Below are 25338 nucleotides of genomic sequence, written 5' to 3' on the forward strand. Positions count from 1 at the left end.
TAATCGTCATGTTGTTTATGTTGTTTATTGTGGTTCTCTACATCACTGGTCAAAGCCACTGACTAGTACTGAACATTTCTCCTTATGTGCTAGAGGTCATAAATGTAGATTATGAGAATGTATTTAATGGTGGAATTGTGCACTAGATTTAAGAAATAAAATAAGTTCATACAACATAAAATAAAAAGAATACTACTGTAAATGAAAAATAGTATTATTTAACAAGGGAACTTAACCAAGAATAAAATAACATGGCATTCCTGAACCTTTCTACCGTTTGCCTCTAGTGCAAATCAACTTGAATAGTGAATGTACGAAATTAACAGAATGAGTTTGACAGTAAGCATGAAATTCAATTATATGGTAACTTAATTAATGTATACACAAATACATCAAAAACGAGATGGTACAAACAAACAGTGAAGTCGTAGAACTGGATGAAGGTAAAAGTATTGTTAAGATGTTTCACTTCTAATTAAGCAGCTCAAAATTAAAATCAAAGCAATGGAAAAAAATTCCCTCTGAATTCCACGTATGGGGAGCAAGATGGCATCATAAGAAGTTCTTGATAATGAACAATGAGTGTGTGGCGAAAAGGGTGGGGGGAGGGGGGACAGAGCTTCTCAAATTAACAAACTTTTTTCTTCCTCATGGCTGAGGTGGTTTGAATCCAGTTTTTAAACATCAATAATTTATATGGAATAATATTCTTATAATTAACACACTTTGACGTATTAATAATTTTACAATTTGTGGTTTACAAAACTCAATAAAATTAAATTCCAATGCTAGATTCAAAACACAGAATTCTGTGAAATTTCTCTGATTTTTCCAAGTTAAAATGTAATTCCCTAAGAATTTCAGGTCTTACAGAAGAATCACCACACTGATTTACAGGAAAGAATATAAGAAAGTTATAATAGCAATTAAGAAGCTTGTCAATGAGTCATGTATCAGAGAAAAGTAGTAACAAAATAAAATAAACTTAGGAGATAATAAACAGGAATACAGGTAAACAAAACAGAAGGAAAAAAAACTACAATTTGCTGACATAATTAAAACTGGAAATCTGTATATCATTACTTTGGAATCCAGTCACCACCACATGAAATTTTATTTTTAAATTTATTAATTACATTTTGTATCTCTAATGCCATTTCAGATTATATAAATGTGGTCTTAACCTTCATGGGGAGTTGCACTATTGGGCTGAAATCACATTTAGTGAATTAGGTTGTCTGCAGTGAGTCCTTCTCAACAGTTTTAACTTCACTTTTAATAATAAAGTTGTAGGTTTTTCTTCTTTTTTATTTACCTGTATTCCTATTTATTATCTCCCAGGGTTTACTTTTTTTTTACTACCTTTCCTGACACACACACACACACACACACACACACACACACACACACAACTGTCTAGCCAATTTACAAAGCTGATATTATTAATTACTGATCTACATCAGTGATATCTGGCTTTTAGGACAGCCTAAGGTGTTTGATGTCACTGACTATAATTTATTGCTCAGGAAACTACACTGCTACAGGATTTGTTTGGTAGCATTTGACTGGTTCAAATCATATTTTTCTAATAGGTATCAGAAGGTAGAATACTACATATTGGTAGAGTTCATGTATTAGCAAACCAAGAGAGTCCACTGCTGCTCTTCATATTATATTGTGAAGAAAAAACAGTTTGGATAAATTTCAGCCATATAACAAACAAACTAGGAAGCAATCTACCTGTAAAACAGGGGCACTTTGAGATAGAGCAAACATTCCCTACTAAATATTTAGACGTATAGCTGTATGAACATTTAAGGTGCAGTAAACATACATTATTTTTAAACAACAGATTAAGTCAGTCTTGTTATATTTCTTTGAGTGCTTAAAAATTCCTGTACTATTAACACGGTATTATGTTCCTATGGTGCACTCATACATAACATGTTAAGATAAGGCATGTTTTGGGGCAATACTAGTCTAGCTAAAAACTTATGTTTATTTCAAAAGAGAACAATATTAAAAATCAAAGCAATGGCGCACACAAAGAACCATGTAAGAACTTTTTCAAGGAATTAAACATTATGACCCAACGATTTTGTCTACATTTATGATAGTATATGTTTCCTGAAAGCACACTAGGAACTTTAGTCTTAAGCAGTCAAGTCCATAGCTATGTAGCAAGAAACAGCAACAATTTTCATGGTGAAATGCACACAAAAGTCATGCATTAAAAAAGTGCTCTTCAGTAGCCAAAAATTCTGTTTAATGAATTACTGAATGAAAAAATATATCAGAACTCTACATATTTAAAAGTAACTCAAAAAATGCTAATATGCTAGTGTTTTTATAGTGTCAAAGAATACCTGCACCATCAGCATTCATGGTAGAGCAGCATATTTCCTTCATTATAGTAACTGAAGTGCTCATTTGAAAAAATAAATTGTATTCACATGGACATAATGAAAATCCTTTTAGTATTCCAATTTAGTGTAGGTGTACTCTAACTGTTGTTAGGAGTGTGTGGTTTCATGTTGTTCATTAGAAAATTTTATCTGTCAACATGTAATTGTAAAACTGGTTCATGTATAACAAATTCTTTACCATTGTACATAATGATATAGAAAAATGCTAAATAAAGTGGATAAATAAGAAAATTCAATTCCAGTTGTCAGCTTTGAACACTGACGTAGGAAACATGTGACAAATATTGCAAACAAATAATATTTTATGTATTAATTTATTTTCGAGTTCCATGGATCTTTGACGTAAATGTATCGCTAGGATGTAGAATGTGTCAGGTTATTACAGTAATAGACACATGTAGATGATCATAAGGCAACCAATTTAACATATATAATCAGATACATGAAAAAGGACATCCACATGTCAAATAATTACACAAAAAATTCGGATAACAACATAGATAACAGTACAGTAATGACATAGATGATTGCATAAATAATAGTGCACTAATGACATAGATGATTACGTGAACAAATTTAAAGTAATTCACCTAAAAAATATTCTACCAACAAGTTATACGCTAATCTACATCATCGGTTCTATTAGAAATGCATGAAATTAAATATAATATATGACAACTATAGCATTGTATCAATAATTTTTTTTTTTAACAAACGTCAATGCTTATTTGAAGCAAATCTGAGTTTCTACAAATAAGCTTCCAGTTGCTAGGTATTATAACTATGTATTCCCCTCTTCACGGTTCCATGAACAACTGGTAATGAATGTGTATTGCCAGTTTTGAGTTGCGTGAAATATGGACTTCCAACATGACAATCTTTCAGATGGGTAGGGTTTGAATGAAACTGCAAAAAGGTGGGAATTTAAGGAGATGGGACCTGGATAAACTAAAAGAACCAGAGGTTGTACAGAGATTCAGGGAGAGCATAAGGGAGCAATTGACAGGAATGGGGGAAATAAATACAGTAGAAGAAGAATGGGTAGCTTTGAGGGATGAAGTAGTGAAGGCAGCAGAGGATCAAGTAGGTAAAAAGACGAGGGCTAGTAAAAATCCTTGGGTAACAGAAGAAATATTGAATTTAATTGATGAAAGGAGAAAATATAAAAATGCAGTAAGTGAAACAGGCAAAAAGGAATACAAACGTCTCAAAAATGAGAGCGACAGGAAGTGCAAAATGGCTAAGCAGGGATGGCTAGAGGACAAATGTAAGGATGTAGAGGCCTATCTCACTAGGGGTAAGATAGTTACCGCCTACAGGAAAATTAAAGAGACCTTTGGAGATAAGAGAACGACTTGTATGAATATCAAGAGCTCAGATGGAAACCCAGTTCTAAGCAAAGAAGGGAAAGCAGAAAGGTGGAAGGAGTATATAGAGGGTCTATACAAGGGCGATGTACTTGAGGACAATATTATGGAAATGGAAGAGGATGTAGATGAAGATGAAATGGGAGATATGATACTGCGTGAAGAGTTTGACAGAGCACTGAAAGACCTGAGTCGAAACAAGGCCCCCGGAGTAGACAATATTCCATTGGAACTACTGACGGCCGTGGGAGAGCCAGTCCTGACAAAACTCTACCATCTGGTGAGCAAGATGTACGAAACAGGCGAAATACCCTCAGACTTCAAGAAGAATATAATAATTCCAATCCCAAAGAAAGTAGGTGTTGACAGATGTGAAAATTACCGAACTATCAGCTTAATAAGTCACAGCTGCAAAATACTAACACGAATTCTTTACAGACGAATGGAAAAACTAGTAGAAGCCAACCTCGGGGAAGATCAGTTTGGATTCCGTAGAAACACTGGAACACGTGAGGCAATACTGACCTTACGACTTATCTTAGAAGAAAGATTAAGGAAAGGCAAACCTACGTTTCTAGCATTTGTAGACTTAGAGAAAGCTTTTGACAATGTTGACTGGAATACTCTCTTTCAAATTCTAAAGGTGGCAGGGGTAAAATACAGGGAGCGAAAGGCTATTTACAATTTGTACAGAAACCAGATGGCAGTTATAAGAGTCAAGGGACATGAAAGGGAAGCAGTGGTTGGGAAGGGAGTAAGACAGGGTTGTAGCCTCTCCCCAATGTTATTCAATCTGTATATTGAGCAAGCAGTAAAGGAAACAAAAGAAAAATTCGGAGTAGGTATTAAAATCCATGGAGAAGAAATAAAAACTTTGAGGTTCGCCGATGACATTGTAATTCTGTCAGAGACAGCAAAGGACTTGGAAGAGCACTTGAATGGAATGGACAGTGTCTTGAAAGGAGGATATAAGATGAACATCAACAAAAGCAAAACGAGGATAATGGAATGTAGTCTAATTAAGTCGGGTGATGCTGAGGGAATTAGATTAGGAAATGAGGCACTTAAAGTAGTAAAGGAGTTTTGCTATTTGGGGAGCAAAATAACTGATGATGGTCGAAGTAGAGAGGATATAAAATGTAGGCTGGCAATGGCAAGGAAAGCGTTTCTGAAGAAGAGAAATTTGTTAACATCGAGTATAGATTTAAGTGTCAGGAAGTCATTTATGAAAGTATTCGTATGGAGTGTAGCCATGTATGGAAGTGAAACATGGACGATAAATAGTTTGGACAAGAAGAGAATAGAAGCTTTCGAAATGTGGTGCTACAGAAGAATGCTGAAGATTAGATGGGTAGATCACATAACTAATGAGGAAGTATTGAATAGGATTGGGGAGAAGAGAAGTTTGTGGTACAACTTGACCAGAAGAAGGGATCGGTTGGTAGGACATGTTCTGAGGCATCAAGGGATCACCAATTTAGTATTGGAGGGCAGCGTGGAGGGTAAAAATCGTAGAGGGAGACCAAGAGATGAATACACTAAGCAGATTCAGAAGGATGTAGGTTGCAGTAGGTACTGGGAGATGAAAAAGCTTGCACAGGATAGAGTAGCATGGAGAGCTGCATCAAACCAGTCTCAGGACTGAAGACCACAACAACAACAAACAACGGTTTGAATGGAAAATAGACTCAGGAAGTTCTTTGATAGATTTCACGAGATACGAAATGAAATGATCTTATGGTATTATTGGTCGAGAAAACACATCGGTAGTTCGACCGCCTAGGACGATTCTCTTTATTTGACGCCACTTTCGCGAAATGCGCATCGATGATAACACGGAATTCTGTCCCTGAGCGAAGAAAATCCCGACCAAGCCGGGAGTTGGGCGCGGGTTTTAGGATCTAGCACCAGCAAAACAACCAATAGGCCACGTGTTGCGAATACGAGATGCGAAAAGAATTAAGCATCACCCCAATGGCAGGTTGGTATTATTGAACGTATCTGAGTTTGCTGCACTAGTTACGATGGACAATTATTTTTAATACTGTAATATGATATAATTTGTATTGTCTTACCATACGAATACCTTGGATTTTCGACCGTTATTATTTAAACTTCATTTTATTGCGCGATTTCTCCTATGTCAAAAGAATATCAGGATGCTTTAAATCGCACTTGGAAAGGAATCCTCACACATTATATTTCTGTTACAGTTTGTAGCAGCAGACAAAAAACATAACATTGGTGTCAAGACAACAACACGAGTAAATAGGTGCAGCCCGTTGTAAAGTTAAGCCACTATTGGTCTAGCAAATTTGACTATTTGCAAAATGCACTAGATAATAATAACAACCCACAATGGCAAAACTGTATTATACTAAATGATGCCGATACTTTATTTTGTGATGCTAAGTTTGATGTAGTGTATCGTGTTTAAACAAATAATATTATTATCAATAATTATGAAGAAGATTCATTTTTAGTCTTCAGATTACGGACCTCACCTCATTTTCTGATGTCTGCTTATCCTATTATTATCGGTAGATAATGGTTAAGATGTATTCCACAACTCCACAGCTTTGTTTATACTCCAGAGTAGTTGCTATGGCAACTGACCAACTGCTGGCTTTCACAAAACGCAATCTGAGCTGGCTTGATCAGGTGATTCAGAGTGCGGAAGACAAACTTTCATGAAGTAGTGCTTGGATGACACAGAATACCAATTGTATGTATACAGTGTAAAACTTGGCGCATACAGCTACATGACACGTTATAACTGATTAGCAGGCCTGTTTCTCATGACGGAGAAAATACAAAGGATTTTCTTCTGCATATTCATTTTTAGGATTCAAATTAAGCACTTCACTCTTTTTTTCATATCTTTTACTGCTTCTGTTACTGATAGCAACTGTTACTTAGTACACCACAACGGCAAAAAATTGTTTACATTTCTGAGTTGGTTGCTATGGTAACCGTCCCTTTCTGCTGAAGCTGAAGTTCATAAAGGCTCCCACACAGGAGCAGCACACACGGCCGACGAATTCGCAGCGATCTGTCGCATGCAATCGGTCGCTTGTCCCGATCCAAAACGATCCCGCCGGCCGCCACACAAGAGCGATTTGCCGAGCTCACCCGGTCATACTAACGCTGCAATTCTAAAATGGAAACTGAACTGCTGTGTTTAGCGGCTACCGTAGTTGTGTTGCGTGATATACTAATTCTCGGAAGAGAAAAACCAGGACCAAAAACTGACCTTTAAAGAGAGAAAAGTTATTCATACAAATTTACTTAAGGAATTAAGATTTCAGCCAAAAGACTGGCATAATTACATGCGTATGACGGAAAGCACTTATCTGGGAGTTACTAAAAATTGTAACCCCAGAAATGTAAAGAAGAGACACAAATATGAGGCAATCATTATCAGCTCATGAGCGCCTCACAGCAACGTTAAGATTCCTTGCAACCAGAAGATCTTATGAATATCTTAAATTCTCAGCAATGATATCGCCCCAGTCTTTAGGGAAGATAATTCCAGAAACGTGCAGCCTTTCACAAAACTCGAGGAAATTATAAGGCAATATGCATAAGGAAATTTCCGTTAACTCACTTTTTATTTTTAAAATGCACAATGCAAAAAATTAAACATTACACTGTAGGGTTAAACATTACACTGTAGGGTCAAAATTGTACACAAAATTGTTTACCTCTGAATATGGAGAAATTTCTTCACCTGTACTGTTATTTATCACTGTAGTATTTTGTCTCAAGTTTGGCATGGAAATCAAGTTTCCTATTTGCCCTGCAAATAAAACATTGTTTATAATTTTTTCAGCTACAGCCTTTGCATACTTGACATTACCCTTAGTTTATATGCAACTTTCTTCTCCGTGTAAACGGTTGTTGGTAAATTATTGCATCAAGAAAGAAGGTTTCACAAAGTGGTGGCCATAATAAGGCCCCATGGCCTCATCCAAGGAGAAGTTTGACACTAGAGGCTCAGTGATGTCTTGAAATTTCTTATTTAGATGTGAAATTAATGGCCGAACCTTATAAACTTTATCTTCTTTTTCAATGCTGTCATTATCATTGACGTGGAAGAAACTGTGAATTTTGTCAAAAGTATTTCTGGAGACAGAATTCGAAACAAGGACATTGTTTGTGTCAGGTCTGATCTTCCAGTACATATGTCTATACATGACCTTAAAATATCCAGATAACAGCAAAATAGCGATGTATTTGTAGATGTCATCATGACTTATTTGTACGTTGTGTCCCTTTTGAGCAGCATATTTTACTGTCTCTCTCATCAGAATTTCACCCGAATCAGAATCAAAAACTTTACTAAAAAGATCTATTGGAGTCAAGTTTGATGTGCAGAGGTGTTCTGTAGTGTCAGGTGTAGGATCACAAGATACCTCAAATTTTTGTGAAGAGTCTAGTCTTTCTTTTATCCAGTGCCTTGCTTTCCTAACTCGGGACCGCGATCGTGATTTGGAACAGCAAGGATTTTCCTCCTGAGTGGAAAAGGATGTAACATTTTCAACAAAGTCATCAGTATTTACTGATCTCCATCTTTTGTCCCTTTTCCAGCTTTGCTAAATAGTTCCGTCAGTTATTGCTGACAATCAGAATCTGGAGGAACACTCAGAAGAAAGGTTTCCACTTTGCGGCAATGAAGAATGTGTCTTCTCTAAACTAGGAGCAGTGGCAGGTTGTTGTTCTGCATCACTACCTGCATCACCTTTATCAGTGTCCTCACCATTATTTGGTGGAACAAGTACAAATTCGGGCTCCTGACATGTATCATATGTGTCTAGAACCATTTCTAAGTTCCTCTCCTTCTCCAAATTATATCTAAAATAAATAGGACCAACTGTGAGAAAATGACCCCTTACTACCCACCGTATGATATTTCATATGTAAAGATATAAGCCAGTACCACAACAAAGCAGATAAAGTACTATTTTCCAATTTGTGCTTATATATTTCTTTTCAGTATTCAAATTACTAATGTGTAATAATATGAGCAACGTTATGAACCTGCACATCATAATTTTATAATTACTTACCGCCTGTCCATGACAAGAAGCAGCAGAGTCAGTAGCATTAGAATAAATGCTTTCCACCATGAAATAAACAATCCTGATCTCCACTCCTACTGTTTTCAACAATGGACATAATAGAAATACTTCAGTTGTTGACAAAGAGCTTCTGAAAACAAATATACCTGAGAAGAGCAAGTGTATGATAAATCATACGATGGGATATAATGGGTTAAGCTGTTCTCTGTGCTAAACTGTACCAGTCAACTTCCCCCTTCGTTTCTTTGTCCCTGTCCATGTTTAAACTCAGAAGAGTGTTCCTGGAGCCACTCTGTAATAATTCTGGATGTGTGAGGTGTCGCATTGTCCTGCTGGATTTAGCCATGTCCGTCAAAATGGACATGAATGGATGCAGGTGATCAGACAAGATGCTTATATACGTGTCACCTGTCGGAGTCATATCTAGACATATCAGGGATCCCATATAACTCCAACTGCACACGACCCACACTCTTACAGAGCCTCCACCAGCTTGAACAGCCCCCACTGACATGCATGGTCCATGGATTCATGAGGTTGTCTCCACACCCGTACACATCCATCCGCTCAATACAATTTTAAATGAGACTCGTCCGACCAGGTAACATGTTTCCAGTCGTCAACAGTCCAATGTCGATGTTGACAGGCCCAGGTGTAAAGCTTTGTGTCGTGCAGTCATCAAGGGTATGCGAGTGGGCCTTTGGCTGCAAAAGCCCTTATTGATGATGTTTCGTTGAATGGTTCACTTACTGACACTTGTTGATGGCCCACCATTGAAATCTTTAGCAATTTGTTGAAGGGTAGCACTTCTTTTACATTGAGCAATTCTGTTCAGTCTGTTGGTCTCGTTCTTGTGGGATCTTTTTCCGTCCGCAGCGATGTCAAAGATTTGATGTTTTATCAGATTCCTGATATTCACAGTACACTTGTGAAATGGTCGTATGGGAAAATCCCCACTTCATTGCTACCTCAAAGATGCTGTGTCCCATCGCTCGTGTGCCGACTAACACCACGTTCAAACTCACTTAAATCCCGATAACCTGCCATTGTAGCAGCAGTAACCGATCTAACAACTGCGCCAGACAATTTTTGTCTTATACAGATGTTGCCGACCACAGCGCCATATTCTGCCTGTTTACAAATCTCTGTATTTGAATATGCATCCCTATACCAGTTTCTTTGGTGCTTCAATGTATATCTAACTTCAACCTGTCCATTTACCTTTTCAAATTCTCAAACCTATGTACCAGGTTAAAGGATCTAATGTTCCATACTCTGACATGTATAATGTTAATTTGTTCTTGCTGCTGGTGATATCCTCGTGAGTAATTAATGCTTGCGAGATTTAAAATTGGGGGGGGGGGGGGGGGGGGTGTTTTACCTCTGGTATAGTTTATCAATGAGGACCTTATCATTATTAATCCACACAGTAGAGCTGAATGACAGGAAAAATAGCAGTTATAATCTTCCCTTGCACTGAGTGATTCATAGAACCATTATAGCAAGGCCATTTAGCTAAGTGTTATAAGGCCAGATAAGTCAATCATTCAAACTGTTCATGTCCAAAACTGCTGAAAAGGCTATTGCCCCTCTTCAGAAACCACAGATTGGCCCCTCCACAGATAACCCTTCACTGTGGTGTATTTATGGAGAGCTAGTATTATTAAGGCACACAGACAGCCCACACCATCTCAGCAAGGTCAGTGGTTCTTGTATTTACACTAAAATGCATCATATCCTAAATAAAGACAATACTGAAATCATCATATGCAATTACTTATCGACTATTTTTACTAAATATTACCAGCACTCCTGATTAAAACAAGTTAAAATATTTACTGGTGGAGGTCTATACACAGTCTGAACTGCTGTCATAAATGTAACCAGGTTTATTATTGAAGCAAAGCATTCAATTAGTAGCTCAGTGCAATACTCATTTATGCCTATGCCTAGGACTGTCTGAACTGCTGTCATATATGTAACCAGGTTTATTATTGAAGCAATACATTCAATAAGAAGCTCAGTGCAATACTCATTTATGCCTATGGCTAGGACCTTATTTATTTTTTGTATATATAGCGACAGCCCCTTTCCTCAAAGTGCCTACAGTAGTATGAGACCATCTTGTATCCATCTAGGAGCATCTATTCAGTTTCTATGAGTTCCAAATACTGTCTTGTTGTACATAACTCATCTCTAGAAATATATTTTTGATTTTTCAATTTCCTTTAGTAATAAGAGAAACTCACTGTCCATCCAATACAGTTTGTATCACACAGGAATAATCTCGGATATAGGATATCCTAATCACATGTTGTGGCACTTTTGTGACCTCGCAATATGGAGCCTTGTTTTTGCAACTGATATTAATGTTCACATGTTTGCAGTTATTAAGTGTCAAATAGTGTCTTCGTGGCAGGAAGTTTGCACTGAGAAAATTTACTGTACCAATCTAAATACATTGTAGACAGATTGAAAATTTCAGTACAAACTATGAAGGTGCAATGTACCCAATGAAAAAAACATGGTACTTCATAAATTAGCATCTAGAATCTAAAAACGTGAAAAGTCTGTTCTGTCAACAAATGCTTATATACTAATGCATATAGGCACCTGTTTGTGGTGAAAATTTTTGCCCAATTTCATCATTTTTTAAAAGTTATTTCAGTATATTTTTCGCTAGGTTTTTTTTCCATTTCATCAATAATTTCGCTAAATTTTATTTCCAATTTTCAGCAGTAAAAGGTAAAGGAAATACATTTATGGCACATTTGCAGTGAAAAATCTTCTAATTTACATAAATTGAAAAAGCACAAAAATTATAAATCTTATTAAAACAGAAATACCAAATCATGAAAGTTTGAAAAACATTTATCCTGTCCTAGTCTATGTACACAACACACAAGTCAGTCTGAGAAAGACAAGGCTACCATGACTTCCATATTACTGGGAGTCAGAGCTGTTCTCCTGTCAGACATTATATTGCAATATCTAGAGAATGACTTCTCACTATCAACATTACTGACTGGGATCCACAAAGCCTTCACTGCAGCTTCCACAAAAAGTCCATACCCTGCTTTCAGGGAAAGAAGAATACCAATCACATCAACATCTTCAACTTCTCTACAAGAACTAGCTACTAAATCCCTAAACAATGTGTATGGTACAAGAAATTCTGACGTTGGACGTTCTTGTAGAATGAGAATTTTCTTTATCAGCTGAGATATTTCAGCACTGTCTAAATTGCCGTTTATTATGTTTCTCGGATCAAACAATTTACCTATAGAAGAAACGACAATTTTTCCCGTATCACACTCCATGAGGTAGTTCAGTTTTGTAAGACTTGCTCTACCTACAGACTGGAAGAGTGATGTTAACTGTACTTGCATATGCTCTGGTAGTTTAAGAAGTGTTTCTGAGGTTGTCTTGGAAAAAAAAAAAAAAAAAAAAAAAAAAAAAAAAAAAAAAAAAAAAAAAAAAAAAAAAAAAAATAAATAAATAAATAAATAAAAAAAAAAATGCATCCTCTAGTAACTTAATTATATAGTGACAGCCTCTTTCCTCAAAGTGCCTACAGTAATATGATACCATCTTGTATCCACCTAGGAGCATCTGTTCAGTTTCTATGAGTTCCAAATACTGTCTTGTTGTACGTAACACATCTCTAGAAATATAATTTTGATTTTTCAATTTCCTTTAGTGATAAGAGAAACTCACTGTCCATCCAATACAGTTTGCATCACACAAGAATAATCTCGGATATAGGATATCCTAATCACGTGTTGTGGCACTTTTGTGACCTCACAATATGGAGCCTTGTTTTTGCAAGTGATATTATTGTTCACATGTTTGCAGATATGAAGTGTCAAATAGTGGTTTTGTGGTAGGAAGTTTGCACTGAGAAAATTTATTGTGCCAATCTAAATACATTGTAGACAAATTGAAAATTTCAGTACAGACTATGAAGGTGCAATGTACCCAATGAAAAAACATGGTACTTCATAAATTAGCATCTAGAATTTAAAAACGTCAAAAGTCTGTTCTGCCAACAACTGCTTATATACTAATGCAGTGTATAAAATTGCTTTGTGACATGCTATTCAATGATCAAGTGAAGGTTAGTGAAAAGACAGCTCTAAAGCACTCTAAATTTAATATTATAAAATATCAATACTTAAAAAAAAGCAGATTTTAATAAATGATGTCAGCATATGCTTCACATAAGGGAACATAAATGGTGAAAATTTTCTCTCTTGAATGTTGAAGTGCAGTGAAACTTACATGTAATACTTTTATCATATCAATTGTATCTAGTGTGAGAGAATAATCCATGGTTACAGTCAAAAGGATGAAACAATTTGCTCAGTATGTCGCAAAATGCTTGCAAAATCTTTACTTTGGTTGATTGCATCCCACTTTGTTTATTTGTAAACAAACTGTTTGGTGAACCTAATAAAAGTAAAATGAAATTCTAAGATGTATTGCATTAAAACAGCAGGAACATCTCTTTAATAAATGAGGATTATGAGCACCTTTCAATTAAAAAGCACTGCATTCTCACTATTTCAATAATTCATTAGTTTTATAATAAACAAGTAAACTAAATTGTCATGTGCTTTTGTATCACCGTGAACAGATGTATACATGTGACAGATGAAGCAATCAGTGGCAAAAGTATAATGATAATCAGAGAGCTAATCTCAGTTTTAAAATGCCTCCACATAAGTTTCACAGTGAAAACAATGCTTTTTCTCTAATGTTCACATGAAAGAAGTTGTTTGATAGCTACACCAATGTATACATCATCTAATCAATTTTAGCCTTCTAGAAAAAAGAAAGTAGTAAAAGCATTTGCATTGACTTGTGCTTGTGTCAGTGAGTATGTTTTGCTCCCTCTGTCACTTGATTTAGAGTCAAATCTTGATATTTACTTTTCTAGTTAGGAGGGAATAAAATGAATATCGATAACACTGTTTTTTAATACTGATCAAGAATATTATTATTTTACTAATGGCATACATTCTCACCAAAACACACACACACACACACACACACACACACACACACACACACACACACACACACACACACACACACACGTCTGCAGCATAGTCAGCCACAGAAACACACACAAAATCTTTGAAACAAGTACATATTTAAAAAAGGAAAATGGCTTTTCCTACAAACACTTGCAAGAGGAAAATATTCATAATTTGTACTATATGATAGATACCAAAAATCAATATGGCAATTCTCCTTCAATATGTCACACTTAATCACAACCAGCCGTATAAGTACATGAGTAATATTACTGAAAATAATAACTCCACTTATGTTTGAAGGAACAATAAGCATGTGCCCAACAACCAACAATTAAAAAGAACTACAATTACAGTCCACCACAAAGTACTCCACCACAATCACCATTAAAAACATTACAATACTCTTCAAATATATCAGTTTCATTTCTAATACAAGTGTGATTCACCTGATATTGTCGATATTTGGCAGACATCAATCTCATTAACCTGACAAATAAACAGCAATTACAAGTCTTTTAACATTTCTTCTTCAAATTATATATTACAAAAATATTATATTCTTCAGTAAGTACAACAGCCCTGAGCTATAACTTTTGCAGCACAAGAAGTCAACAAGTATGTGAGCCGGCCAGAACGAGAAGGCCACATTAATGAAACCACAAAATGTCATCCACGACATCCTTTCATTGTACAGATACTTGAATACTGTTCTGCATTATTTATAAATTTTGATCTAAAATTTTCAATTCTATTCATTTTTTTAATTGTCTGGCAATTAGCAAGAGACAAAATGCAGAAACAACAAACAGGCCAACTGGTATCGACGACCGAATGCAGTGTTCCTTATCTGAAACAAAGGATAAAGAAAAAAAAAAGATTAAAAACTACAGTCCAAACAAATAATGAAATAATTTTAATTAATTTTTTCTTTAAAAAGTTTCTTATAGGCTTGTGAGAGAGAGGCAAAAGGAGCTCTGCCCTTGGACAGACAGTCGCAGGGAGAGGAGGGGAGTACAGTGGGGTAAGTAAATGACAAGCCCATTACGCAGTACCAGCAACATTACCTAAGAAAGAGCAGTCATGTTTTATTGAGGTATATGTTTATTTTTATTGTTCAAGGGCATGGTGAAAAGAAATGCTTCTGATTTTTTTATGTGATAACTCTTAAAGCTTTTTAAAGAAAACAAACATTATTAACATTCTACATCTTTGTTCTTCATGTAAACATATTTGCAGCCCTCTACCACCAAAGGACTCTGAATTGTAGTGGTGTGTAATGTAACTAAGTCGGTGCATGAGAAACAACATGCTGTAATCGAGTTTGAAATTTGAGTAGTTCGTCCACACATGGAGCACCCTCTTCTTCAGTATGAAAATGACCAACCACACATAAGCACTGTGACATCTGAAAACAATCGGACACCTCGGGTTCACTGTCATCGATCATCCACCATACAGTCCCAACTTGGCCCCATGAGATTTTCATCTGCTTGCAAAACTTAAAGAACACCTTTCAAGACTTCACTTTGATAGTAATGATGCGGTGCAAGCAGAGGAGAGGTTGTGGCACTGTCAACAAAGTTAAACATTCAATAGTGATATCATCACCAAACTAGTCTCTTGTTGAAATAAATGCTTGCATCGCCAGGGTGACTTCATTGAGAAATAAATATGTAGTCATGATAAATAAAGATGTAGAATGTTAACAATGTTTTCTTTAAAAAGCTTTAAGAGTTATTACATAAAAATTCAGAAGCATTTCTTTTCACCATGCCCTTGAACAATAAAAATAATTATAAATATGAATTTAAATTGTTTACCTTTCTTTTACATTTACATCGACACTCTGAAAACCACTGTGAGGTGCATGGCAAAGGATACGTCCCACTGTGCCAGTTATTAGGCTTTCTTCCTGTTCCATTCACATATGGAGAGCGGGAAGAATGACTGAATGCTTCTGTGCATGCAGTAATTATTCTAATCTTATTCTCATGATCCTTATGTGAACAATATGCAGGGGGATTGTAGTATATTCCTAGAACAATCATTTAAAGCCAGTTCTTGAAACTTCGTTAACAGACTTTCTCCAGATAGGTTCATTTCCTTCACTATCAATGTGACATTCTCCCATGGATTAAACAAACCTATGACCATTCACGATGCCCTGCTCTGTGTACGTTCAATATCCCTCGTTAGTCCTATCTGGTATGGGTCCTGCACAATTGACCAATATTATAGGATGTGTCACACAAGTGATTCTATGCAATATCCTATGCATACTGATTGCACTTCCCCAGTATTTATCAATAAAACGATGTCTACTGCATTACCCAGAACTGAGCCTATGTGATCATTCCATTCATATCCCTATGGAGTTTTACACCAAGGTATTTGTATGAGTTGAACAATTCCAACAGTGACTTGTTCATATTATAGCCAAAGGATATTATCTTTATTCATGTTCTGGAGTGCACAGTTTTACAGTTCTGAATATTTAAAGCAAGTTGCCAATCTCTGTACCACTTTAAAATCTTATCAAGATCTGACAGAATATTTATGCAGCTCCTTTCAGACAGTACTCCATTATCAATAATTGCATCATCTCCAAAAAGCATGATGTTACTATTAATACTGTCTGCAAAGTCATTAATATACAACATGAAAAGTTAGTAGAGATTCGTGCTGCTGTAAAAAGAGCGATGCGCGAAGCATACAACCACTACCACCGTCATATCTTAGCAAAAGATCTTCCTCAAAACCCAAGTAAATTTTGATCTTATGTAAAATCGGTAAGCGGGTCAAAGGCTTCCATCCAGCCACTCACTGATCAGTCTGGCCTGGCAATGGAAGACAGCAAAACGAAAGCTGAAATTCTAAATTTAGTATTTGAGAAATCTTTCACGCAGGAGGATCGTACAAACAGACCACCGTTTGAGTCTCGTACATATTCCTGTATGGAGGACAAAGTGATAGACATCCCTGGGGTTATGAAGCAGCTGAATGGGTTGAAAATAAATAAATCGCCAGGTCCTGATGGGATTCCAATTCGGTTTTACAGGGAGTACTCTACAGCATTGGCTCCTTACTTAGATTGCATTTATCGCAAATCTCTTGCCCAACGTAAAGCCCCGAGCGACAGAAACAAAGTGCAGGTGACGCCTGTATATAAGAAGGGTAGAAGGACAGATCCTCAAAATTACAGACCACTATCCTTAACATCGGTTTGTCGCAGGATTCTCGAACATATTCTCAGTTCGAATATAATGAATTTCCTTGAGACAGAGAAGTCTCACGCATCAACACGGCTTTAGAAAGCATCGCTCCTGCGAAACGCAACTCATCCTTTTTTTCACATGATATCTTGCAAACCATGGATGAAGGGTATCAGACGGATGCCATATTCCTTGACCTCAGGAAAGCATTTGACTCGGTGCCCCACTGCAGACTCCTAACTAAGGTACAAGTATATGGGATTGGTTCCCAAATATGTGAGTGGCCCGAAGACTTCTTAAGTAATAGAACCCAGTACATTGTCCTCGATGGTGAGTGTTCATCGGAGGTGAGAGTATCATCTGGATCGCCCCAGGGAAGTGTGGTAGGTCCACTGTTGTTTTCTATCTACATATATGATCTTTTGGATAGGGTGGATAGCAATGTGTGGCTGTTTGCTGATAATGTTGCGGTGTATGGGAAGGTGTCGTTGTTAAGTGACTGTAGGAGGATACAAGATGACTTGGATAGGATTTGTGATTGGTGTAAAGAATGGCAGCTAACTCTAAATATAGATAAATGTAAATTAATGCAGATGAATAGGAAAAAGAATCCCGTAATGTTTGAATACTCCATTAGTAGTGTAACGCTTGACACAGTCACGTCGGTTAAATATTTGGGCGTAACATTGCAGAGCGATATGAAGTAGGACAAGCATGTAATGGCAGTTGTGGGGAAGGCGGATAGTCGTCTTCGGTTCATTGGTAGAATTTTGGAAAGATGTGGTTCATCTGTAAAGGAGACCACTTATAAAACACTAATACGACCTATTCTTGAGTACTGCTCAAGTGTTTGGGATCCGTATCAGGTCGGATTGAGGGAGGACATAGAAGCAATTCAGAGGCGGGCTGATAGATTTGTTACTGGTAGGTTTGAGCATCATGCGAGTGTTACAGAAATGCATCAGGAACTCGGGTGGGAGTCTCTAGAGGAAAGAAGGCGTTCTTTTCGTGAATCGCTACTGAGGAAATTTAGAGAACTAGCATTTGAGGCTGACTGCAGTACAATTTTACTGCTGCCAATTTATATTTCGCGGAAAGACCACAAAGATAAGATAAGAGAGATTAGGGCTCGTACAGAGGCATATGGGCAGTCTTTTTCCCTCGTTCTGTTTGGGAGTGGAACAGGGAGAGAAGATGCTAGTTGTGGTATGAGATACCCTCCACCACGCACCATATGGTGGATTGCGGAGTATGTATGTAGATGTAGATGAAGGGACCCAACACACTTTCCTGGAGTAAAACTGAAGTTACTTCTACATCTGACAATGACCCTCCATCCAAGGTAACATGTTAAGAGTCCTTCCAGCTAAAAATTCCAAAATCCAGTTACAAATTTCACTTCATACCCCATATGATCGAACTTTTGACAATAAGCATTGATGTGGTACTGTGTCAAAAGTTTTTTTGGAAACCAAGAAATACTGCATCTACCTGACTGCCTTGATCCAAAGCTTTCAGTATGTCATGTGAGAAAAAAGCAAGTAGGGTTTCACATATCGATGTTTTCGGAATCCATGCTGGCTGGCACTGAGGTGGTCATTCTGTTCGAGATCCTCATTACATTTGACCTCAGAATGTTCTAAGATTCTACAACAAACTGACATCGAGGATATTGGACGTTAGTTTTATGGATTGTTTGTACTATCCTTTCTGTAGACAGGTATGACTTGTGCTTTTTTCCAAGAACTGGGCATAGTTTTTTATTCTAGGGATCTGTGACAGATTATAGTTAGAAGAGGTGCTAACTCAGGTGCAAATTCAGTACACAATCTGACAGGGATTACATCGGGCCCTGGAGCTTTGTTCAGTTTTAATGGTTTCAGCTGTTTCTCTCCAGGATTTTCCTTTGTAAAGTAACATTTGAAAATGGAGTTAAGCATTTCAGACTTGGCTTTGTTATCCTCAATTTCAGTTCCTGTCTCATTCACTATGGCCTGGACACTAACTTTGATTACGCTAATGGCCTTTACATATGACCAGAATTTCTTTGGGTTCTGTGGAAGTTCATTTGACAATATTCTGTTATAGTAGTCACTTAAGACATCACACATAGCTCTCTTGGCAGCCAAACGCTTTTCATTCAGCATCTCTCTATCTACAGCCCTGAGATTTGTTTTACATCTATTATGCAGTGATCTCTGCTTCTTTAGAACTTTCTTTGCACTGACTGTATACCATGCAGGATCCCTCTCATTATGGACTGTTCTACTGCGTACATCTCTACCCAGTGCATCTGAGATATGAAACTACCAATTTTTTTTATTTTATTTTTTTTCCCCCAGTTTACTTATATATTTTTCTGCTTGGTTTAGTTGTCCTCTATACTTTGGTAAGCACTGTTCATACAACTGTGTCATGGTCACCGATACCAGTTTCGATGTGGACATCCTCAAAGGGGTCAGGTCTGTTTGCTGCCATTAGGTCCAATATGTTTCCATCGTGAGTGAGGTAGGTTTCAGAAAAGGCATTTAGTACTGTTTCACAGGATGTCTTTTCACACCCATCACTAAAAAACTATAAGTATCTCAGGAGATTGTTGGATGATTCAAGTGTCCATGAATGATTACAGTATGATTAGGGAACTTATGTACATGGGAACTTCGGTTTCTCTAAACTTCTTGATTATATAAGGAGATGAGTCTAGTGGGTGATAGAAGGATCCAATTATCATTTTATGCCTGCTCCTGATACGGAGTCTTGCTCAATCTATCTCACATGCAGCATCAGTTTCTATCTCGATGGATGTGAGTTTCTCGTCTACTGTGACAAATACACCACCTCTGTTTCCTGTTTGCCTGTCCTTTCAATATACACTTAAATTTTCCCCAAAAACCTCACTGCTGTCAATTTTGGGTTTCAACCAGCTTTCTGTACCTAGCATTATGTGAGTTTCACTGCTATTCATGAGCACTTCAAACTCTGGCACTTTGTTGTGAATGCTTTGGCAGTGTACCGTAAGGATTTTAATACCTTTGCCTTTGAGAGAAATTTCTCTCGACCTTACCCTCAAACTTCTGGATTTCTTACAGCTATCGTTATCTGGATTGGATGGAGAGTTGACTAATCTAAAAAAACCTTTGTGTGCATCCCACATACAGTCAGCTACCTGAGTAGCAGCCTCTTATGTGTATTTCACACCTGACCCATTTAGGGGGCTATTAAAGTTCTCAAACCTATGGCACAAGTCCAGGAAGTCACAGCCTAGCTTGTTACAGAACCATAAAGTCTCTGGATCAGTCCTTCCACTCGGCTCAGAACTAAAGGGCCACACTCAGTTCTGGGGACTATACTGCAAATTGCCAGCTTCGCTGAAACACCATGTGCAAGACTAGTCTTCTCAACCTTCTCTGCCATTCGCTGGAGCCCAGATGACAGGCATCATTGGTACCAACATGTGCCACAAGCTGCAGTTGGTTGCACCCTGTTCCCACAATGGCTGCTTCAACAGCCCCTTTAACACGTTGAATGAGGCCTCCAGGTATACTCACTGAGAGCACCTGGTGCCTCATGCTGCAATTTCCCTACAGGGTACCATCATTTGCAATATGTTTCAACTGTTGATGATTAATGGACCCCAACCATTTAGCATTTTGCCTCCTCTTGACACTGGACAACACAGGTTCCTCCATAACAGGTGTAGTGAGTCTCACTGGCTCAGTTTCAGTCACAATGAGCTCCTCAAATTTGTTGATTAGAGAGATCAGTACAGCATCCTGGGTCCTCCCTTGTCCCTGTCCACCTTGTAGAGACCACTTAGATCTACAGTTGACACATCACTTTACATGCAGTCAAGTGGATGAGTAATGACAGATCCTGTACTTTCTACAGAGGAGACAGATTCAACAGGAGAGGATAGTACTTGAGGTACCTCTGGTACTGGTATCCAGGTACATGACTCTTGGGAGCTCTTCCAAAACACTGATTCGCAATAGCTGCCAGTCATTTGACAGTAGTGAAGGTGACTGCCAGCTGCTTACACATATCAACCAATTCATTCCATAACTTGAGAAAGCATTCACAGTGGAGCTGCATTTTGGCTGGTGTGATGTATTAAAAGGCAGTGAGCAAATAACTGTAAATTAAGCCTGCTGATTATTTTTTAATCTGTTGAACTAAAAAGTTGCTGATTCTAATTCCTATACACGAAAAGAGGTTTCTATTATGACAACGTAAAAGCCCGTAGTAGAAATTACTAGTTCCCTAAAACTTTTTATGTTAATTACAGTTGTTTGCAAACTCAAATACAGAGTTATTTGTGACAGATGCCAATAATATATAAGGCTACACCTCTTTAAGGAAAAACTAGATGTAATACAATATGCTAGAATATCTGGTACCGTAACTACATCACAAATGCAGATTTACTACAAACTGCTTGTGGATTATGAACACGAAAATGGTAACTTCCAAATATTCTCAAAAATGTGTATTTATTTGCGCTGATATACAATGAAATTCAGGGGTGATGTATTCTTGGCACAACTGCAAACCACAAACGCTGATCTGCTATGAAATAAGCCACATATTCACAACACACATTCCTGTAACTTTCAAAAATGTAGTTTCTAAGAGTCCAAAAATTCTCAAAAATAACATATATCTCACATAATTGTACAATGACATTAGAGAACAGTTGTTTAGAATAAGAACAGGCCTACTGTTCTCAAAACTTTTAAAAGAGCACAATTAAGTTCAAGCCTATAATTGACGACAGTCGTACAAGTTTACTGTGGCACTTACGAATGTTCGAGATTTCACAACATATAACAATACAAACAGGTACTGATACAATCAAAGAAAGATTATGCAGAAGGAACACAATCAGTAAAATAAGTGAATCTAGAGCTTCAAATTGGCACACAGTTCTTGTTCATGAAGGGAAAATTCTGAAGTCAGCTTATATACGTAAACAAACATGCATATTGCACAGATTTTTCACTTAGCTGATTCTGTGCCACTTCTACAATGGCATGCCGGAAAAGAACACTGCAGTGTGAGTTTATCTCAGTGAAAATCTCTAAAATGAGCAGCACCAACAAAGCATGTCTTCTGCCTGTTGCAGCTGACAATGCAAGATGCCACTGAATGTTTGCCACTTACATCAGTGAAAAACCCAAAGGTGAAATTCAGAAAAATTCAGTTCCATGGGTGCAGGCTGGGTGGTTTTGGGTGTATGTGTGTGAGAGATTACATATTTGCACTGTAAGAAGAGTGATAACTCAAAACTTAGTGAAATTATATGTACTGTTGTGTGTTTCTATGTACCACACACCAATAAGGTACAGGTGAGTTGTTGCCTATCCTCAGCTTTGTTTATTGTTTTCTATATTACGCCACAGTAAACTTATATTATAGGTGTTGACATTCATCTCTGACCTAGCTACTCCTTAAGTTTATCCTCATTTGTTTTAGAGGAGGAAAGAGATTCAAGAGTGCTGTAAGAATATGCTTAAGAAAAAAAATACATTTTCATCTACAGTATGTGGTGGTCTTCAATCTGAAGACTGGTTTGATGCAGCTGTCCACACTAACCTACTCTGTGCAATTATCTTCACCTCTGCATAACTACTACACCATACATCTCTCTGAATCTGTTTATTGTAGTCACACTTTGGTCTCCCTCTACAATCTCAAATGGACAATTCCTTGAAGCCTCAGAATATGTACTGTCAACAATATTTCTTCTTTACAATAGAGAGAGAGAGAGAGAGAGAGAGAGAGAGAGAGAGAGAGAGAGAGAGAGAGAGAAGAGAAGAAAAGAAAAGAAAAGAATAAAAACAAGTTGTGACATAAATTTCTTTTCTCCACAATTTGATTACCTCCTAATTAGTTATCTGCTCAATTTACAAAAGATATGTTTTGCAAAACTCTTCTCACTCTCCTTCCCATGAGCTCTCCCTAACATCATGACAACACTTGGTAATGATTCTGTTGTATCACATCTTTTTACTGTGAACATTTGATAATCATGTCACATAAAAAATTTATTACTGGTTTTACATCTTAGTCTTTGGCTGTAGATGGGTCTAAAGATGAGTTGACAATGATAGTTGCACTATGATCATCAACTCTCTTTAGGACATTTTATTTTGGAAAGTATTAAAAGTTGGGTATCAACAACTGTAAGTTGCCCTTGATCAGAAATGTCTGAAGGAAAATCAATTTTCAGTTCCACAAGTAACATTATAATATGCTACTCATGTGAGTAAAGACAGGCTACAAAGTGTTTTCCATGCGCTATTCTGTGATAGGATACACACAAGCTTTTACATTCAAAAAAGAAAGACTCATAATTGTAATACGTTCTTGTCAAAGAAAGTAGTACTGTTACTCTTAACATGGTTTCAACATCATTTCTACTGTTTGTTTTTACCAGTTTTGCTCCAGAATAACAGTTCTATCTAAATCATTATGGAAAAGTATTCCCTTATGTGAAACAAGTTCATCTTGAATGACATATTTCCCAAAAGAAGTTCTGTCAACTCATAAACACCTCATTATTGGAGAAAATGTAAAAAAGGGTAATGGAGTGTAGCAAATTAAATCAGGAGATGCTGAGAGAATGAGACACTAAAGGTAGCTACTATTTGGGGAGCAAGAAATTGACACTGACAGAAGTAAGGAGGATATAACCTGCAATAAAAACAAAATAGTTTCTCAATAAGAGAAATGCATTAACATCTGATATAAATTTAAGTGTTAGTATATCTTCTCTGAAACCGTTTGTATACAGTCTTGGCTTATATGGAAGTGAAAGGTAGACAATAAACAGCACAGGCAAGAAGAGAATAGAAGCTTTTGAAATGTGGTGATGTGGAAGAATGTTGGCCAGGAAAGCATACATTCACATGGAAAAATGTCGCGGGTTAGATGGGTAACTAATGACACTTACTGAATCAAACTGGGGAGAAAATAACTGAATCACACTTGACTAAAACAAAGGATCAGTTGCTAGGACATATCCTGTCACATCAGACTATAGTTAATTGGGTAATGGAAGAAAGTATGTGGGTTTTGGAAAAAGGGGGGTTGCAGATGGAGCGAGGCTAGTAGGGGTAGTATGGTAATAGCTCTGTTTACCAGAACTGTTTCCCAACACTTTTGGAGCTTACTCTCGAAGTGTGCACACCAGTACCGTGCATGTAAATGCAATACATAACAAATGCCAGGAATGCACTCTTGGCTCTCACTTCTTCCTTGCAGGTGTGCACTTGTTCAAAAATGCGCATGTAAATCCATGATGTACCAAATGCCAGGAGTGCATACTCAATGCAAATCGCACGCTTTAATATTGAATCCTAAGTCAAATGAATGCAATAGTTCTCTGAAGGAGCTGACAGTTCTGTAAGACTACTATATATCCTGACACAACCAAAGACTTTGTGGTGAAAAAAGATTCGCAATATACACATTTCCTTTCCAAAGGAATTAAAGAAAATTTATCACTCAAGGAGGAGTGTTTTGTCTGAGGAAGATTTGTAGATGCCAAACCCATGGTATTTTGATTTGCTAGAGTTTACACAAAATCAAAAAGAGCCAACCAGCAACATTTAGTAATACTGACTGTGACACTAACAATGAAGAGCAAGAGTGTTGGATGAAATTTCCAATTAAGTCTGGAAAGGACAGACATAAATAAAGGTGAATTTTTATTATACTGTATATATAACATTTTATTTAATTGATTATGCTATTACAAGTCCTCTTAAATATCATCATGCCATGGTGTTTTGCTACCAGTACTGAAGTACACCATATAATTATTGCAATTCCAAATGACGTCTGCCTCTATGTTCATTGGTCTTATTCATTTGCTCATAAAGGTAGTTTGTGTCAATATCAAGAGCGTAATTAACCTCGATTGTATTCAAATGTGGCAATGTTCACAAGTAAAGAAATTTTAAAATGATCATCATCATTCTCAGGGAGCTCACATGGTACAGACAAATGTCAATAGCAACCTCTGTCCTCACACCACCTTGTAACCCACACTTCTCTCTCTTTATATTTTTCTTTGTGGAAATAAACATGTAATATGGCACAAGCAAGTTCTGATGGGCCAAAACTGAACGCTATGGCATCAAGAGAGTGGTAGTTACACCACCATACAGTCTTTAAGTGGACTAATTATTAACTAGGGAAATAAGAGG

The 25338-nt window shown here is 37.0% G+C and overlaps 2 protein-coding genes across 5 annotated transcripts in view; both read right to left on the minus strand.

Moving 5' to 3' along the window:
- LOC126481392 (B9 domain-containing protein 2) overlaps nt 1-6692 on the minus strand; it is a 70495-nt gene extending 63803 nt beyond the window's left edge. Inside the window, exon 1 of one of the 3 annotated variants that reach the window (XM_050105118.1) lies at nt 6298-6692. Coding sequence is in view for 1 of the 3 variants with exons in the window: in XM_050105117.1 (XP_049961074.1) it covers nt 5869-5871 (3 nt within the window). In the remaining 2 variants the exon portion in view is untranslated. Of the gene's footprint in view, nt 1-5868; nt 5924-6292 lie in introns of those variants that run through there. The other 2 variants (XM_050105119.1, XM_050105117.1) reach the window with 2 other exon arrangements.
- A 6617-nt stretch (nt 6693-13309) lies between these two features.
- LOC126480993 (glycerol kinase-like) overlaps nt 13310-25338 on the minus strand; it is a 168300-nt gene continuing 156271 nt past the window's right edge. The window contains exon 12 of one of the 2 annotated variants that reach the window (XM_050104437.1): nt 13310-14763. In XM_050104437.1, coding sequence (XP_049960394.1) covers nt 14669-14763 — 95 coding nt within the window. In that variant the 3' untranslated portion in view covers nt 13310-14668. The remainder of the gene's footprint in view (nt 14764-25338) is intronic. The other variant, XM_050104436.1, reaches the window with a different exon arrangement.

The sequence above is a fragment of the Schistocerca serialis genome, chromosome 5 (assembly GCF_023864345.2).
Source record: "Schistocerca serialis cubense isolate TAMUIC-IGC-003099 chromosome 5, iqSchSeri2.2, whole genome shotgun sequence".
Taxonomy (NCBI): domain Eukaryota; kingdom Metazoa; phylum Arthropoda; class Insecta; order Orthoptera; family Acrididae; genus Schistocerca; species Schistocerca serialis.